Source organism: Aedes aegypti, chromosome 1 (assembly GCF_002204515.2).
Source record: "Aedes aegypti strain LVP_AGWG chromosome 1, AaegL5.0 Primary Assembly, whole genome shotgun sequence".
In the NCBI taxonomy this organism is placed as follows: domain Eukaryota; kingdom Metazoa; phylum Arthropoda; class Insecta; order Diptera; family Culicidae; genus Aedes; species Aedes aegypti.
Window position 1 is genome coordinate 173,962,192 of NC_035107.1, and position 20,654 is coordinate 173,982,845.

The window sequence follows — 20,654 nt, forward strand, 5'->3', positions numbered from 1 at the left end:
AAGAATGAAACATGTTACCTTTATTTACGTCATTGGCAAAAATAATATTCCCTTCCCGCGAACTATGGAAAGGGATGAAGAAATAGAAATAGATAGTTCACTTTTTTGGCTTGAATTACAGTTTTCATCTCTTTTTACAGTTAAAATGCAGATATTTTTTACTTGGCATAATTGTTTTTTACTACTCTCGTTTGCTCAGGTTGGTAATAACATAGGAGAATCTAGGAAAAAAATAAATAGGAATCACTGAGACTTGAACGCTTAAAGTATTTAATGAATTGCTTTTCCAAACTGTTTTGTGCGATTTACCTTAATTTTGCCATCGTAAATAATACATAAAAAACAAAGATTATTTTACAGAAGTCAATTATGGTAATCAGGACTCACACTTCAGTGATTGTAAAAAATAAATAGCTACTTAGATTTTTAGATGATACATTTTAAAATATACTACTAAATGACAAGCACGCTTGTACTATGCCTATAAGCAATAGTCTAGTTGACAGCAAAATTAATCTCAGTGGAAGATATGCTTACAACAAGAAAACATCCTAAACAGCATAACGCTAGTAATCTAATTGTAAAATTAATACAGGTAAAACTAGTATTGCAAATATGCCCTTTTTGTTTCTATTTTATCATGCGGCAAGGGAAAGTTGAGGTGGTACCTATTTGCAAGATTAGATATTGAAAGCCAACTGATTTGAAGAAGGGAGAAAAGAATGGAAAAAGCGGTATTGTTGGTTTTCTTGTGGTCTACATGTCTAAGCAAGATATGTGAATATTCCAAATGAATTTCAAGACATTTTTCCAATTGAGACATTGCAGAAAAGAAAATCAGTGCCTTATCAAAATCCAGCATCTTTTTCATTTCATATGATTCACTATCCCTTTTCATTATTATTTCATAGTAAATCCTTAAAAAAACACAATTTTCGTAAAAAAGATGTTTTTAAATACCAAAAACATGGGAAAATAATCACCGATAGATCAATTCCCGTTTAGCAACGAATTAGGGAGTGAGCCTAAGTTTTTTTTCTGTGATTGTGAAATGATTTATTTTACAATTAGGATCTTATACAAAGGCAATATGGTTTATGTCCGAGATGAGCCAGCCTCGGGCTGCAAATCTCGTTAATAAAGATAATAACAAATGGTTTATGTCAATTGGTTCTAGTGCCTTCAACATTTTGTTCGGCTTATTAAATTATATTTGTGAAGTCTTATTGTTTTTGCATCGCTTCGTAGAAATCTGGAGAGCGGGTCATTTGGCATAATGATTATTTGACATAACTAGAATTATATCCCTTCTTTCAAAATATGCCTGTTCTTGATGAAATTTCTTCAACCCAAATAACTGTTATGCCAAATGTAATTTATGTCAAACGGCGTTATGCCAAATGACCCAGACCCAGAAATCTGCATAGCCAAAAATATGGCTTCTTTAAAAAAAAATATTCAGTCATTGTTGAATACACTACTGTGCACTTGAACGGAGATAATTGAGAATGGGGATACCCCAAATGACATAAGGCCATTTCTATGTAACAAGAGGAGCATAACAATGTTTTAATCACAGTTATTATGCCAAACGGCCAGTGTCTAATATAAATATATATATATATATATATATATATATATATATATATATATATATATATATATATATATATATATATATATATATATATATATATATATATATATATATATATACCAAATGGATTTTTGCCAAATGCCTATATGCCAAATGACCTTATTCCATGCGACTTTACATCATATGGGCCCCGCCAACCTCTCAACAATAGTGCAATTAACTTTCCTCTTGGAAAAAAAAAAAATGAAAATGACTAAATAAACCCTCGGATGCAAACGGATTATTTATCTGCATCGAACCCTTTTCTAGATGTGCCCTGATTCCATTCACCCTTTCGACAACTCTTCAATCTGTCACAATTACAAATTACGTGAAAGGAACTAGGCACGGTTAAAATGATGATTCATTTTACTAAACATGTGTGCATGTAGAATTTTACTCTATATAATACCTTGCATTTTGGGCACACAAATGCCTCGATGAATTTTGACCAAGTTTCCACACAAATTATTAACCACATTTATAGTAAGGTAGATGCACCAGTTTCGACCTGCTTAGGGGAATAAAATTGTAATAGTTAATATCGAAATACCTGTGTGTGGTATTTAAATCGACCAATCACCTTAATTCCATAAAATATAGCAACAATTAAGAAAATTAGATGCAAAAAAAGGAAAAATTAATTACTTTTATTCTAATTCGAATCTTTTCGTGAATTGCTGTAAATCCACTTCAGCAGCATATGCTATGGCCAAAACTAGTGCATCTACCTTCTTCTTTCTTCTTCTTTCTGGCGTTACGTCCCCACTGGGACAGCGCCTGCTTCTCAGCTTAGTGTTCTTATGAGCACTTCCACAGTTATTAACTGAGAGCTTACTATGCCAATGACCATTTTTGCATGCGTATTTCGTGTGGCAGGTACGAAGATACTTTATGCGCTGGGAAGTCGAGAAAATTTCCAACCCGAAAAGATCCTCGACCGGTGGGTTTCGAACCCACGACTCTCAAGTGCATCTACCTAATGTAGACCTAATTAGTCAACTAGAACATAAACGATGAAGAATATTACGCGATAAGATTAAAAATACGGTTGTGATACTGAAATATTTCTAGACTCACTTGATAATGATGAACAAAGCTGCGTTTCTGTGTTATTGTATAGAACTGTATGAGTTTAGTTCACTGATTGTGATTAACGTCGTTGTGAGCCGTTTGATTTTCTTTACTACTAATAGTGAGATGGTTCTATGATACGAAAATCTAGGAACGTAAAATACTGTTAAAGCTATTCAAGGTTTGTATGTTCCTGATGATAATTTTTCACGCGATAAGGTTGGTAGTTTGCTAAAGTCATACTGAAAATTGGCATCTGGAAATGGAAGAAGATAACTTGATTTAACAGCTTAATCAATACAAGACTTGGCTTCCTTTTAGTTGTGAAGGATGGGGAAGACGATTGGATGATTTAAAACTGGATGTGAACTTTCTGGGTAGAATTTTTTGGCTTTAGTTGCTTTTTTCGATTGTTTCAATTAACTTGCTGCAACTACATTTATCATTTTCAACTAACTTATCACTAGATGTTACATGATCATTATATTTATTTTTTACTTATTAAATGGACGTCAAAAAGTTTCAAACGTATGTTCATATGTTTGTTGGTATCGTACTCTAATAATTGAGTGATAAATTATTCCTTCTATCGTTACTTGCTTCCGATTGTGTTAATGTGTATAATTTTGTCTACAAAAGAAAACAAAACTGTTTTCCTAACCGATAAATGTATATTTTATCTACAATGTACACCGTGTGGTTTGTGTTTATTTGCACTTTAGTAAACATGTGAGTTTCATTTCTATGGTGTGTTTCAATTCAATATTTGTAGTTTCTTGAAAAAATATAAGGCCTTTAATGTTATGTACGATTTCCCCAACATTTTTCTTGCAATTTAGTAGTAAAACACTAGCAGATTAGTATTCCTGGCTGGTAAAATGTTCGTGGTGTAGGATCTTTTACATCTGCTTTTTTTTATTGATGATGATGGAGATTACACAATGAAATGATTCTTTTGTGCATTTACAAGTCAAAATTGTAATACGATTAACAGTTTATACTTGACTGAATGCTTTATTGCTCATACATTAACTTTCTTTAAACAGTCAAAATCAATATTTAGGGTAGATTACTTTTATCCAAATATTAATTTTTGAAGTCAATTTTTTGAACTACAACTTTCAGTACTTTTGGTCATTTTTCGTTTTTTATCCGAGTTGAATTTCTTCACCTTTAGAAAAAAAAATAGAAATCAATAAAATTTCTCGAACATTATTGTTCAGCGTGATTTCATTATGTCAAGCTGTGAATCTATGCTTCAGTTTGGCATTAGTAGCGTTAGATTATGGCACCTCATCATACATATTCTTTTTTATGGAGAATAATGTTTTAATGATTGAAATTGCCTTGGAATAGAATAGAATAAAAGTTGCATTATAATTATAATGCGTGTGTTATAATGTCATAAGCATGAAAAATCGCGAATAAATCACGGTACAATTAATTCATTTCAGGGCTGGTAGCGACTAAGTGTCTGAAAAATAGGAACATTCGAGACCTAATGCCAGAAAGAATAGACCAAACAGGAGCCAAGACAATAAGAAGAAACCAAACGATACCAAATTAGGAGCAGTGATGAGAAAAGTACTGGAGCAAACATTTACCGCCTCTACATTTACATCTTTCTACACGACCATCAAAATCCAGAGCAAACCATGACCGTTCGAAACCAAAAAATGTCACGGCTCTTCAAAAGTGTAATCTTCTTCTTCCTAACGTTTTTCAACTCCGAATGCGAAATGACTCGAGCACAGTGGTGACACGATTTTTGCGGTTTTCGGGGTTTTGCATTTTTGCTCGATAAAGGTAGCATGAAATTGAACTTGTTTATATGTATTGCAACGGAATGATTGTGCTCTTTCTGTTAGAGCTAATAGATTTCAATTGGTTGAAAACACTAGCGAAATATTAGCGATTGAATGATTTAATACTTTTTTCAATCATTCACCTTGGAATGGCTGCCCGAAAACGGACATAGTGGAGAGACAATAACAGTCAAGCAGTGTGTGAACCGTTGGCAGCGCAACGCCTGATGGTATTGCTGCTGCTGCTGCTTTGTGTTTTGGTTGAATGGCAGAATCGATGAACTGTGGTGAATTGTGGTCACAGTTCCCAAGACTGATTAGGAGATAAAAGTTTTCGTAAGGATTTGTCAGAGAATCCGACCAGGCGGTGACCAGGTTGCATTAAGGATATTTATTTTGTTTTTTTTTTTTCAATTCCGTGTGGCGTTAGACAATGTTTTACTGTATGTATTTTTTAAAGATTTCCTCCAAAAATTTCATCAGAAATTAATTCCGAAGCGAGGAGGAGTCCATTTTATTATTTCTTCCATCTGTTTCGTTCAAGTTTCCTTAATGAATTCAACCAGAAGTTAAGGATAAGTCCAGAAATTACATCAGAGACTCCATCCAAGTTTTTTTTTCAGAAACTTCTCAAGAATTTTTTTTCCGAAATTTCCATGTCCTCCATGAATTTATCCAGTAATTCTTCCATCGATCTCCCTAGGATTTGCTTCAACATTTTTATTAAGGCCACCTTTAAGAATTCAACCAGTAATTTCTCCAGCGATGCATCCGGGATTTCTAGGGATTTTCTACCAACACTGCCATTCAGGATTTCTTTAAATCTTTCTTTCCCACGACTTTGAAGAAAAATTTTTTGAAATCAGTTTTAAAATTGTTGGTTGTTTTTCAATAATTTTACTATTAAAACAGTTAGTTGACCCATGGATTGATCTCATACATTTGGTTCCTATTCTAGTAACTATTGCCTAGTATTCATCTGATTCGGTTTGCCTCAAATTCGTCAGAAATCAATGGCGCTCTGGAGATACCATGGAAAAAAGAGGGTTTAGATTTCTATCAGAGATTTCTCTAAAGATACCTGCAAAAATTACTCCGACGACTTCTTCTCAAATTTCTTCAGTAATTTATCCAAAAACAATTTGAGGAATATCTCAAGTTTCAGTACTCACTCCTTAAAAAAAAAAAATATTCAGGGATTCTCTTAAGGCTGTCTCCAAGAAATTGTGAATGGATTTTTTTAAGACATTATATAAATTCATGGAAAAATCAAGATACAACCCTGCTGGATTTCCTGAAGAAATTTTGAAGGCTATTCATCAGACACTAGAAACTTTTTACATGTTCGCATCAAAATCGTGACCAAGTCTCAAAAAGAGACCTGCTACCAGCACTGCTTATGGGAAATAAAAAATAATCAGTTTGATTGCTAAATCTGCAACTGATTAGCATTTATAACGTGGAAGTCTAAATTAAAAGGTGAAAAGGGAAACCGAATCGTGGTGAAGAATTCGTTGGCCATATATTGATTTCAAACATTTATGCTCACACCGGGGACCATTATGGTCCACTATTACTAGTATTGATACCACTATTGGAACTGCTTCCACTGCTAACCAATGCCGTCACTCCATTGACACTGTTTATACTGCTATTACTTCCTGAATTTGTGGTCTGCGATGCAACCGCCGCATTACCGTTTTGTTGCTTCATCTTATCGAACAATTGAAGCTTCGATCTAACGTTTCCTTCGCAAATGTTATTCAGTCTATGATGTTGTTGGGGTTGCTGCTGATGTAGAAACTGCTGCTGCTGTTGCACGCCAGTCAACGAGGTCTTTCGTTCTAAGTCCAAGCAAAACGCTTCATACTCTGTTCGTTGCCGGATTTCCGCAGGACTATATTTGCAATATCCGTTAGATGACTTCCGGGCCGAGTCGGTGGCAGAAACTGCGTTGCCTCTGTGTAGAAGGGGATACTGATATGGGTGATGAGAACCGGAAGCTGACGACGACGACGTTGACGAAGCGGATGAGCCGGTTTGACCCGCGGAGAATCCGAGAGCCGAATCAGGTACGGTGAATGGTTTGAAGGTTTGACCTTTGCGTTCGAAATACTCAACTATTTTGGCAATTTGTGCCGACCGTGCATTCGGTATCGTTGTAAACGACCGATCATCCCAGAGTAACGAATCCGAACCGGCCAGCGAACTAATATCATCTGAACTATCAGTGAAAATTGACGATGATCTATTTTTACAGTACAACAGCTGATTGGCAAATTGATTCTTTTGAATCATATTATTGATTTCCGAGTCCAATGCAAGCCTATTGATTAGCCCCATATCGATTGATCGTGCATCGATGTCCACGTTACTCAGCACTTGGTGTCGGTAATTGAACTTTTTCCTGATTGAGTCCGATAGCTCAAGATCATCCATACTTCTCAAAGAGCTAACATTCGTCGATGACTCGTCATATAGTAGAATACTTGAGCTATCGTTCAAGGTTTGGTTGGAGGCTACCTCCAAATCATCCAGTTTGCCAGCAATGTTATTTACACCTCCGTAAACGCATCTACAAACGGATAATCGATCTGCCGATTCAAAATTTACTTTTTCCAAGCAACAACACTGGGATGATTTGTACGTGCTGAAGTCCTCGTTCAAACAAGAAAAGAACCCACTTTCAGTCGAACCTCTCCTTGTCAATATTCTAGGAGTTTCTAAAATACCATCCCCAATCACGCTAGACGACGATTTTTTAATACTTCCTGTGCCACTGTTTATCAACGATGGTATCAAATCGTTTCCACCTTCCTCGGTGCCACTGTCTGTGTTGTTGCCAGCAGAGCTTCCGCCATTTACAACACATTCGCCCAGACTATTCGATTCAGTCTCAATCGCTCCACTTTTATAAAGCGGATGACTAGAGAGTTCGGTGAAATTAGCGCGATATTTCTTGACTCCGGAACCACCTCCGAGGGACACTTTACGAGAGAACGTGCAACTTGGTTGGTTGACCATTTCATCCGTTGAACAGTTTTCGTTTTGGTCAGTTGGTTTGGATTTACACTGGAATTGGAAAAGAAATATCAATACAATCCTTAGATTACAAAGTATGTAAATGTAAGATTCCTTCCGCCGCATATTGCACGTTATTCAGTTCATTTGAAAGTTTCAAAATTATGGCAACAACAATAGCAAGAGAAATCAAATCAACAGCTTTTATTTACTGTTCAAACATATTTTTAGAAGAAGCTAGAAAGTTATCCAACTTATCACATATATGATCAGTCGTTTTAAGTAGTAGGTTTGGTGTTCCCTTAATAGAAAATCCCCTATAGTGGAATTCTGGGTTTTTACTACCGTTTTGCTATAAATTATTGCAACATATTTTCTGTCATGAAGGTCAGGAGCTATGTATCTGATTCACAGCTCGATTTTGTTCAAATAATGATCTAAATATATAGTTTCGCATAAAATTTAAACTTCCTTGCACCTATTGTGGAGCAATTGTTCCTATAGTAGCACTATTAAGGGCCAATTTCTTCACCTTCGCTTAAGCCGTAAACCACGTTTACCAATATGGTTAAACTAGGTTTAAGGCTAAGCGGTGGTGAAGAAACCGCTTATAAAAGAAATATTAATAATAGATTCAGCAGATAATCCGGACGAGGGCGACGGCTTCACTGTAAGTCTCGCACACTTTGGCTTTACAAGCACACATCAATACAAAAATAATAAAGCAGAAAGCTTAACATTTCTTTAATTTAGTTACTTTGAAGAAGTAATAAGGGGAGCAAGTCGATCATTGTGTAGTTGTAAGTCGAAAGGGTTCTTTATTTAAAGCTAAAATGAACATATTTAAACACACATATTCTGCATTTTAGAAAATAACGATTTGATCACACAATTACACACTAAAGTTTTAACGCACTGATTAGCTGTTGAAAGTTCGATGACAATATCGAATATACCTTCCCACATGAACTGGCGCAGATACAGGGGTATATTCGGTCTACTGAGAGCAAGTTGAAAAGGGTCTACCACAAAAGGCCGAATCACAAAAGGCCGAAACACAAAAGGCTTAATCACAGAAGGCCGAACCACAAAAGGCCTAATCATAAAAGGCCGAATCACAGACGGCCGGAATTTTAGAATCAATTGTCTGCCGTTATAATTGTCCCATGTTCCAAAATAAGCAATCGAGTAAAGCGCGTTTAAAGATTTTAACACATTTAGGTCGTATTATCAGGTATCAGAAGGCCGACTCCAAAGGCACGTTCCCCACCAGTTGGGAGATTTGTGCCATCGCCATATTTGAGCCTATTTCATCATCTACCCGATGGGAAAGGAAAGGGAAGGGAAAGATGGGAGGAAATAGGAGTGGGTTCCCTTGATGAGGGAAGATCGCAAAAGCGAAATGAGAGCATGTAGCTCCATACCACAATGGGTTCGAACAGCGCCCTAAAAAGGGCACTGTAAAACGCATGAGCGTAAAGAGAGCCTATAGATCATTACCACAGCGGGTTAAGAATAACAGAATTTCCTGAAGATTCAGGCTTCTGAATTCAGTTTCACTTAATAAGTGTTTACCAAGTAATTGGAATCGCATTCGCGCAAAAACTGGACAGTTACATATCAGGTGATACGAAGTTCCATAATCGGAGTCACAACTATCACACACAAATGAGTCAGCACGCTGAATATTTGCCATGTGATAGTTGAGTCGGCAGTGGCCTGTCAACGCTCTGACCAAGAGACTGCAATTCTGCTTTGACAGATTTGTTAAATACTTCGCCACCCTTGGAGATGGCTCAGTAATGTACAATTTTGTTTGACTTCAAACTATTCAAATATTGCTAGTGCTGAGTTGCCGCCCAAGAGTTTATCTGAAGCTTTACCCAGCACTTCGAAATTGGAATAGCCGGCTCAGGGCCAATGAAGTCATGCGATGCTCCATCGCGAACTAGCTTATCAGCCAATTCATTTCCAGCGATGGAAGAATGACCAGGTACCCACACAAGGTTCACAGAGTTGACTGAATTCAGTTCCTCAATTTGAGTTCGACATGCGATAACAAGCTTCGACCTTGAGATAGCCGAAGCAAAAGCTTTAAAATCAGCCTGACTATCTGGCATATTCCTTTACAAATAGCCAGACATCGTCCCGCGAAGGGAGTTGTGAGGAACATTACCTATAAGCAAAGTAACAAGCCATTGTGAGAACACTCGAAGCAAGGACAATTGTGTCTCAATTCACCGGAAGTGGAAACATCCAAATCACTAGGATTTCCAATGGACGGAGAGAATCCATGGAATTTGGTCACAACCAATTCCCAGTTTATGGAGTATAACAAATGCAAAGTCTGCGAATTTACATTCATATGTTCATATAGAGATGTAGCGATGATCAGATAATAATTCATCATCTGATACATGCCAATTCGTCAACTCGTGACTGATTCTGTTCGAGCAGAGCATTATGTCTGACACTTCTTCTCTAGCAGATACCATGAAGGTTGGGCGATTTTTTATAAGTAATCCAAGATTTGAAATACTTAAGCATTCCATCAGACTGGAGCTTCTCAAATTGATATCTAAGCTGCTCCAGATGATGTGATGAGTATCAGCATCACTGCCCACAATCAGCAGAACGCCTTTTATTGGGAGTAAACAACAACTCGTTTGAAATCATCCATTGGGATGGTTCATCATGTGGTAAATACACCACAAAACGAAAGACGTATTTCCTATTGAGGTCACCAACAGAAATATCAATTGTGACAGCACATACATCTCTGGTTGTTAACTCAGAAATGAGTGTAGCAACGTCAGCGCTATTTACGAGCACGCATGCACAAGGTATGGTACGCGAGTTTGCCATTTAATGTTTCTGAAAGTAACAAAAACTGGGTCCACTAGGTTACCTAGATAAAAGTTCACAAAAGTAAGGTTTTTGAACTAGCGCTACTTGAGCTGTACCATTTACATGAGTCTAAAAAGATTAATCGTTTCTGATATTTTATGCTGAAGATTGGTCTAACTAAGCTATCCTAACCGTAGCCACTACCCAAACTAGGCAGGATTAAGCTTTTCGCAATCTCAGAACGAAAAAGACCAGCAGCGAAAAAAAACTGATCGGTATCTCTTAAAAGTCGCCAAAGGCAAAAAGCACAGAATACACTGTGTAAAACGCATAATGCGGAACCATAAAGGTGAAAATTTAAACTAAAGTACAACGTATTAATAATCCCACCCTTATTTTGCCTCAGGCTTGAGACTGAAGAAGGGCAGCCGATTATCTCGGAGAAACACAAGGTCACCTGCACCATTGCTCCTGGTAGCACAGGAAGGGCATTATACTGTAGAGGGCGCCCTGGTACTCCACAGGCTCCGTTTGCGATTAGGTTTTATTTAGACCCCCCTAACCATTCATTCTTAGGCACGGTAAGCTTAAAGCTGCATGAATTAGAGGTCACCTGTGAGGTGGACTTTTACCACCGGAACAGGCAGTCCGTAGTGTTAATTCTTAGCCAATTGAAACAACCGCTACCGACACTACACGGCTATCTAGGCTGATCGGGAAAAGGAAGTTAACATTGATGATTAACTCCTGATGTGCCCAAACAGCCCTTAAAGGAATTTTAGAATCAATTGTCTGTCGTTATAATTGTCCCATGTTCCAAAATATGCAATCGAGAAAAGCGCGTTTAAAGATTTTAACACATTTAGGCCTCGTATTGAACAGGTGTGTGGTAAATTAAATTGAAATCTTTTCAATAGTATAAAGAATACCGTGTTTATTAGAGTCAAGTGTTTGTATTGAGGGAATAAAGTAAATTTAGCTACGAAACTCAAAGGGGGAATGTTACGCCTAGAAATACGGGGTTTTTGGTGAATTTCTACGCATAACAGTCCCACTGATAGTAGTGACCAATCTGGTGCTAAGCATCCTGCTGTTGATGACCGTTCTACGTTTAGATTGTACCGAATGTAGAGGACGTATATCCTCAAGACTATGTTAAGGCACCTAATGAAGGCTCAAGTGACATGTGCCAAACGGAGCCACGCGTGGGAACTGAAAAAAAATACGATTTTATATTTTGGGATAGAAAGCAAAGTTTTCTGTATGTGTGATGAGAAAATGTATAAGTGATGAAAGAAAGAGTTGATGAGTAAGTTAGAGAGTTTATAAGATAGGTCTCAGGACCGCCAATATAATGGCCAATTCCTCTGGGGAACAGGGTATCCAAAACAACCTGGCATGTTATCAAGTCATCCAAGAACCTTTGAATTACCCTTCTTTAGCCTTGATTTGGGAATTTATGAAGTTTAATGTTGCCTGCTAGGTTTCAGAACCGACAGTTTAGAGGTCATTTCCCCCAGGGAACCGGGAATTCGAAACAATCCGACTTTTGTCAAGTCATTCAAATACATTTAAACCACCCTTAGACTTGATTTGCAAATTCATGAAAATTGATATGTTGCAAGCCAGGTTTTAGATTCGTATAACGGCCACTTCCACCAGTGAAATGGTGAATAACCTAGCATGTGGCCAAGTCATCCAAAAACGGTCGAACTATTTTTATTTAGACTTGGTTTGCAAAATCATGAAGTTGATTTGTCACAAGCCATGGACTCGAAATTAAAGTGGTTACTGATTCTTCAAGTGGGAGTATTTCAGTACTCCCCGTGATGAAACCAAAATTACGGTAAATTTCTAATCGATGACCGCGGTTCCTCAAACTTTTGTGATGGACCCTGAAAATTCAACTGAATTTAATTGAAAAACAGATGAGAAATAATATAGGGTGCCCCAGAAAGTATGGGCACGACTTTGATAATGAAAATCACAGTACTTTTCCAAACAATCAATTATTTTTATATGTTTGTATTGTCTATAGGCTAAACCAGCATCTGCAATAAATTTGTTTGATTTTATAATCGTTTACATTGAAAATTTTGATTTAAGAAAATCAATTCTTATCTGGTCAGCACACACCCTACATTTTATTTTTGTTGAAAAATAACTAGTAAAAAATGTTTTCATCAGAATCTTTCATCATGATGAGTTCAAGTACATTGTATCGAGAATGTTCCACATAATTTGTTTGAAATTTTATTTGGCTTTGTTAAAGAACACTTGAAACCATGGTGAACTCGAAAAATCACGAACTTTTCCCTCCACATGAGACAACATCACAACAACGAAGTTATAACTCGGCAGGCATTTTGAATAGTAATTCAAATAATACATTTTAGATTTACGAAAGGTCAACCCCTATTCTCTTGAATAGACAACTTTAATTTTTGATTTACTCATGTTTTTATGTAAACATAAGGATTTGTTTTTTGACCATTTTCAAATCGACCACGGATGGAATCTGATTTTTAGATCCAATAAAAATTTACATGCTTAAGTTTAAAATTTCAATTTGAATAAGTGATAGACCGATCAATTATCATATCATCGCTGATATTTTGTTTTTCAGATTTTTGTTATACGCACTTTCTGACATAGAACAAATTTTGTTAAACGAAGTCGCTCAAAAATAATGCGATTTCTGCAAGATTGATAAGAGATGATTCAAAGAAATGTTACGTAATCAACACATTGATAATTAAATTATTCATTAAAAAATTGCAATCACCTATTGTTGGGCACAGTAATCAAATGTATAAAAATCAGATTTTTATCTTAACTAGTCTTGAAATGGAAGTATGTCGAAGTCGTGCTCATACATTCTGGGACATAACACATAAAACAGGTTGTGTTCTACATGGGATGTAAAGCCAACGTAAGAAGATGTTCAAAACGATTATCCCAAAGACCAGCTAAATCAAAACTGCCTACTGAATATTTTGTTCGAGATCAGCGCAGCGAATTGTATAGTGTGACAGTTATGCGTAGAAATACAGCAGTGAGACAGTTATGCGTGGAAATTTAACATTGGGACAAATTGACTTGGCTTGCTTTTCATTGAGTTCCCGAACAAAGCTAATTGTTGGTAAGTGTTTTCTAAAAATATACGTAAAAATAAACTGTTTTATGACAAAAAGTCAAAACGCACAAAAAGTAACATGGGACAATTATACGTATAACGGCAGATTGTATTGTAAACCGCAAACATTCAGTACAATATTTAGAACATTTTTACAGGAGGGTAAGGCGGGACAAGATACTCAAGTAATATTATTAGCTGAATAAAAGTTTATCCAGCTGAAATATGCTTTGTGTTTTTTGGGTGTGTCGTCTAAGAAAAGACCCTCATAATTTCCTATAAATGGAACATTTTGCTATCCTATCAAATACTTAAGTAGTTACGCTGTTGTATTTTGCAAAATACAGATGAAGACACCTCGCAACAACTGGAAGGGTAAATATACAATGAAAAGTATTCCTAGTAAGTTTAGTGATTTTATGAGCACTTGAACATTTGTTACACCCTACTCCAGCAGCAACCTTTCTCCTTACTTGTTGCGTAAAAGACTATGTTGGCATTATACCGGGCAAACGCTTACTTTCCTAAAAAGGGAAACAATATCCTCTGTTTGCAAAAGTCTCGGTTTGTAGTGTGCATGACACCGATTCGATGCTCTGCACACCGATATCGGAGACTTCAGCGACCTTCTGCCGCCTCAGTTCCTCTATCCTCAATTTTGCACTATTTACTGGCATAACCGCATTTAAAAAGAAATCGTCTTGTTAGTAATTTTCAGCTACAATTCGGCCTTTTGCGATTCGGCATTTGTGATTCGGCCTTTTGTGATTGGGCCTTCTGTGATTCGACCTTCTGTAATTCGGCCTTTTGTGGTAGGCTAGTATGTCTTCGACCTTTTGTGATTCGAACATCTGTGATAATCTCGTTAAAATGCATCATCAATTATTACCCTAATCAGATCGGTTTGATGTGACAGGCGCCATTGTTGCCTAAAAATAGAAGATCACCATCACTTATGGTGAAACATCTCGAAATACAAAGATGGCCGTCACAATGCCCCTACTCACGTTTTCAACAGCACTAAACTGGAGAAATATTTTATTTTTTCCTATCGCGTTTATTGGAGAAATAATTAGCAAACGTTTCTGATCTTCTTATTTTAAATTTTCTGCTAGTTCACAAAGCCAAAATAAAAAGTGCACTGTTGTTGGAAACTTCCTTCGCGAGATTTGTGCCTTTGAAATTTCAGTGCGATCATAGAAGCTGATTTCAAACTGTTTCACCTTATACACTGAAGGTGTCTGTTAGTCCCAAGCCGTCAATTTGTGTAAGTACAGCTGATGTGGCGATACTGGAGTAGCGACCACGGACCAAAGTTTTCTAGCTGCATTTGCGGTTTGTGTTTCAAAGGAACCCCACATAACAATGAAGGATACTCACCGGTCCTTTAGCTTTCATCGTTACGCTGTCCTCTTCCTCTTCATCGCAGTATTCTTTGCGCGGCGATGTCGGTGAGCTTGGTAAGCTTTTTGGCTGGCCCTCGATGCTGCTACCTCCGCTGCTCAAACCATCACGATTTTTTGCGTTCCGATTTTGTACTATGTTCCATTCCCGCAATAAGGGTGCAGAAATTTCGAAACAGGAACTGAATAAATCTCCCGAACTGTATGTCGTGACCGCCGGATTAGGCCCAAGAATCTTCTTAACGCCCTTTAGCTGCGACAGCGCACTGAATGGATTCGCTTTGGGAATTCCACCTTGGTCTGTTTTAGCTCGAAGCTTGTACTGTGGATCTTTCAGCAGCATCGTCTCTGCCACTTTCCGCAGCGTTTGATTCGAATACGTAGGCGACTCAGGAATGACGGATTCAGCCAATTTACTACTTGCTCGTTGATACATGTGGTAGCGCGCCTTATCGCTAGGCGTAGTATGAGGTGGAAACACGATAACGTTTTCGGATAAGGATCTCCGATGGTGAAGAGGGTTATCCCCGTCGCGGTCTCCATTTAAGCTATTTTCACGGCTAAGATTTTCCTTGCCCAGTTGAGCTGCTTCACTCGTAGGACTGATGTTGGTTACATCTATTGAATTTCGCTTTCCAATTACACTTTTTACAATCGGTGCCGTCGAGGTACCGCTAATGCTACTGTTACAACTGGTACCATTCGCATTACTACTGTTGCTACTAATATGTACAGGGGAAGAGGTCACTAGTGTGGGTTGACCATTGCCGTTAGCGGGTGATGACGAGGATAGGACGGTGTTAGAGTTAGTGCCATTGCTTATACTATGCCTATGCTGCTGTTGATTATAACTGTCTTCACACACGTCTGACAACAACGTGCACTTTTTGACGCACTCGGTAAACGTGGGGCGACTCTTTGGATCATACTGAAACGAAAAATAATATAAATGAATTTGAATGTTACTACACGGCTTTGTTCGAATTTCCGACTTTTGAAAAAGCATGTCTATAGAATATGCTTGAATAAAAGTTGTTGGCAATACGCTTAGCTTTTCGAAATAAATCAAAATGAAGTTAATAATTACTTGATTGGTAATCAATAGTTTCACTATTGGTCAGCTTACACTCTCATGCAAAATTTTAGGGTTACCCCCTAAAAATATACAAAATTGTTTTGTCCATAAGTGTGCGCACCATATTTTGTGCTTCTAGAACCAAATTTGCGCATTTGTGAGGAAAAAAATCGAGTAAAACAGTGATTGCTTTTATATCGATTTAAATTCCATGAAAGGAAATATTTAGGTCGAAAGCAAGTACCGTTTTGACTCATATTCCGAACACTTAACCCTCTAATACCCAAATTTTTATTTTCGATTTAAATATTATTTTTCGTTATCTAAAATCGTTATAAAACACGTTCTGGGCAATTATTCATTTTTATTCGCAAATTTTTGAATTTTGGTTTTTGATTTTTATAATTTTTATTTTTGAACATCCCTAACTTTTTTCACTTTTTCTTGAAGCCTTTTCTGGTTGTTGATTTTTGGCAATAATAAAAATTTAAATTTTTGTGGTACTTTTAAAAATATTACATTTTTAATTTTTTTTCGGAGCGTATTTTATTTTCCGTGTAACTAACGGAAAAACAGGTTTGAAATTATTTTGATACCTCCTGGCTCTTCTTTTGTGATAGGTCGATCGTATAAAAATATAAAAGGTACGATTTTTTATATTACACGTTAAATTAACCCCGGGCATTTATAAGTTATATAAGAATACAATTTTTCAAACAATTTTCAAAAATACAAAAAAGTTTCAAAAGTCATAAAAAACTTTTCTCATATGCGTGTTATGAGTCAAGCTTTAAGCCAAAAATAAAATAATTTTGATTTCCGAGCTACGAAAAAATACACAAAATTCCAAAGTGTACCCCGTCTAAAGGCGGGGTTGGGTATTAGAGGATTAAGGTTACGGTGACATCAAATGCATCTGGTAGGCTGATATTTTTAAAATTTTAAATTCTGTTGCAATGTCAAAATGTAAACCATTAAGTGTGGTGATAAAAAATAAGATTTATCACTTGGAATATGGATAATGGATATGGAATAATGGACTACCTTTAGTAGAGTTATCCCATTCCTGCTACCAACCTCTGAGCGTTGCCTCTTTACGCGCGTTGCGAACTCCTCTGGTACCTCTTTGGTTGAAGCATTGAACATCTTCCGGAATGATGAGCCCGATGGGCGTCATCCCTGCTATGATGTACATGGCCTCTTCAGATACCGTTCGGTATGCACTTGCTACTCTTAAGCACATGATCCTGTACGTGCTTTCTAACCGCTTTAGGTTATTGCTCGTTCTAAGCGTTTTGACCAGATTGGTCCTCCATACCTTAGTATGGATAGTGCCACGCTTGCCAGGAGCTTGCGTTTACTGGCGATCATAGCAGAGCTGTTAGACATCATCCTCGAAAGCGCCGATACTGCCGTAGATGCCCTTTTACAGGCATATTCTACGTGGCTAGCGAAGTTGAGCTTGTCATCGATCATTACCCCAAGATACCTAAGGGATCGCTTGAAATCTATGGTGCAATCACCTACCGAGATAAGCGCTCGTTTCTCGAACTTACGACTGTTGACCACCATCACCTCAGTCTTGTGACGGGCCAGTCCTAGTTTCCTAGGCTTCTTCCATTCCTAAGCTATGGACATAGAGAGTGCTGCTGTCAACTTTACTTCCTCCATCCATTCACTAAGGCGATATGGTCGGCGAAGCCAACAATCTCAAGACCCGTCGGAAGAAGCAGCCTCAGTAAGTCATCGAACATCGCATTCCGTCCGGCGATCCGGAGAAAACGCGAACAATAGATGCAAGTTGATCAGCCGGGAAGCCAAGGAGAAATCGTGAACCATTTTCCTCGGCGAAATCAACGATAACCAGTCCTCCGCGGAACTATACAGCAGGGTGAACGACATCCAGGGTTCGCGCGGAACTTGAGGTCTTTCACTCAAACACGGCAAACAAACGACCCAGGATCAGTGATGGAAAGTGGCGAACGCTTCATCTGAACTGGAACAAAAACAAAACCAAACGCTCCCGAGCGTCAGAGCGCTGGCTTACTCGCATCTGTCGACTCCCGAGTAACTGAAGCTAAAAGTGATTCGCGAACGTGTTCGGAGCTGCTCAGAGTCATATTGTGCTTTTGGGAAAAAAGCTGTTTACCCTCCGAGATGTATGGTTTTCAAGGGCTTTTGACTACAAACTAGTAGTTTACTGTCGATATGATGGTTATACAATTAATTTGTCTGTCAAAACCATAATAAATCACACCTTGCTCGGCTACTCGCGAGTAAACGCTCGCGAGCTTGTTGCTACTTCTTTTGACATGTTCTCCCGAGCAGACGGGTGCGGGCTTACTCACACCTAGCCAGATCCCGAGTCTGTGATGTTTGTTATGCGTTGGTATACACTCGTGAGCTGCTTCGTGATGCGAACTTTTCCAGCACTGCCCAGGATCCAACCACGGTCGTTGATGCCCTGGCCGACTACTTTGGAGACCTCTCGTCCTTTTATCGATACCCGCTTGACTTCCGAAAAAAATCAACCCACCAACGCCGCTTTGGCTATGACACAAGTGCCAGGTTTCCCCTTCAAAATTTCAACAAGGAATTCAACAGGGACGAACTCCTTTTTGTCTTAATCAAGGCTAAAGGAAAATCTGCCGGCCCGGACCAGATTGGCTGCCCAATGTTGAAAAAATTACCCCCGATAGGAAAAAGAAAGGCGCTAGACCTAATCAACAGCGAATGGTTAGTTGGGACCCTACCCGACATCTGGAAATGCAGCCTGGTAGTGTCCATCCCGAAGGCTTGTGGTACAAACTACGATTCCAGCGATTTTTGCCCAATAGCCTTAAAAAGTTGCTTGGCAAAAATGATGGGGCGCATGGCAAATCGCAGATTGGTGGAGTACCTCGAGAAAAACGATTTTCTGGACAACCGTCAACACGCTTTTCGGGCAGGTTTCGGCACCTATAACCTATTTCGCGGCTCTTGGGGACATCCTCAATGGGGCATTAGTAAGCATTAAACACGTTGAAATGGCCTCCTTGGACTTAGCGAAGGCCTACAACCGAGCCTGGACTCCGGAGATACTGAAGTGTCTTATGGACTGGGGTGTTACCGGGAATCTTGCCAGTTTCGTGAAAAAACTTTCTAACCAACCGTTGTTTCCGGGTCAGCATCGGGAATCATCAATCTAAAGAAATCATCGAAAAAATGGTGTTCCGCTGTTATCGGTTATCGCCGTAACGCTTTTTCTGGTTGGAATGAATGGTGTCTTCCAATCCTTGCCGAAAGCTGTATATGTGCTAGTCAACGCCGACGACATCTTGCTGCTAGCCACAGGGGTTCACCCGAACACGGTGATATATTCCGAAAACTGACAGCGACTTGACGCCGTCATTCCTATCCACCTCGACCAAATTTTCGACAAAAATGATCTAGTGGTCCGGTTGGTATATGGTACGATAGGAGTGACGTCACATGTTTACAATCAAACTTGATGTTTACACCAGTAAAGAGCCTGCCCAATGAGAATATATACCCAGGCTTTATTTTGCTCATCTTGATCTGATAGATGGAGCGACCTCGTACGCTCACAACAATTATGAGTCAGCATTCGATGTTGGTTGAATAATCCGTGGCTGAGAGAGTGGAGAGAAACGTTGGCTCTATCCAAACGCACATCTTCCATTTGACAGCTCTAGCTTACTGCGAGGCTCTGCAAACACATCATCATTGCTTTTGGGATGAACTGAGGTTGGTTTCTCCGTCAACGCAAGAGCATGATTTCGCTTTCCTCTTTGCCCTTTTGGGCAAAGAGCTACAAAGAGACAACGAAGAGTTGTCTGGAAATGCTCTTCCCCGAACTGAGAAATGGGAAAACATGCTCTCCCTCTAACTGAGAAAGGGAGAAAATAATCTCTTTCTCTGTTAAGCACTGAGGTTGTCAAAACAAACTCTTAACCACTGTGGGAATGAAAATAACCAACCACAAACGTGTCAACTCTTCATCTCGCAGAGCTCGTACGCTCAGTTTGTGTGTGGGTAAAATCGCTTCTCTTTTGTAGTTGATCATTAAAAGGGGGAGAAAGAGGATAAGTCAAGAGCAAGGAAGAAGCCTGTATATACCTTATATACATTTAGTGTTCGTAACATCCGTGTACGGTGCAAAATGTTTCACAACTACAAGCGAGTGAGCTCTGATTTTTCTATTGCAAGACTCCACATCTGCAATTCGAATCATCAACCAAAAAACCGATCACGATCAACGGTACTGCCATGTCAAACAAGAAAACCGTTAAGATCCTTGGCGTCACCTTAGATCGGCATCTCTCTTTTAAAGCCCACTTGATTAATGTCCGGTCGGCATGGAAGTCCCGAATTAACCTGCTGAGGCTGATATCCGGAAAAAGGAAAAGAAAAACCAGAACGACCGAAAAGATCCTCGACTGGTGGGATTCGAACCCACGACCCTCAGCTTGGTCTTGCTGAATAGCTGCGCGTTTACCATTACGGCTATCTGGGCCCACGGCTGTCGGTACTTATTTTACCGAGATTTCGGTAAACCAATTTTTTTGCCGAGATCTCGGCGAACGTTACCGAAATTCGGTAAACATTTACCGAGATCTCGGTAAATTTTTTACCGAGAATCGTCAAATTATTACCG

The 20,654-nt window shown here is 38.5% G+C and overlaps 1 protein-coding gene across 1 annotated transcript in view; it reads right to left on the bottom strand.

Moving 5' to 3' along the window:
* Positions 1-4,914: 4,914 nt before the first annotated feature.
* LOC5570605 overlaps positions 4,915-20,654 on the bottom strand; it is a 291,060-nt gene continuing 275,320 nt past the window's right edge. Inside the window, exons 7-8 of the mRNA XM_021853699.1 lie at positions 14,900-15,850; positions 4,915-7,587 (exon numbers count right to left, since the gene is read on the bottom strand). Of these exons, the coding sequence (XP_021709391.1) occupies positions 6,076-7,587; positions 14,900-15,850 (2,463 nt within the window). The 3' untranslated portion in view covers positions 4,915-6,075. The remainder of the gene's footprint in view (positions 7,588-14,899; positions 15,851-20,654) is intronic.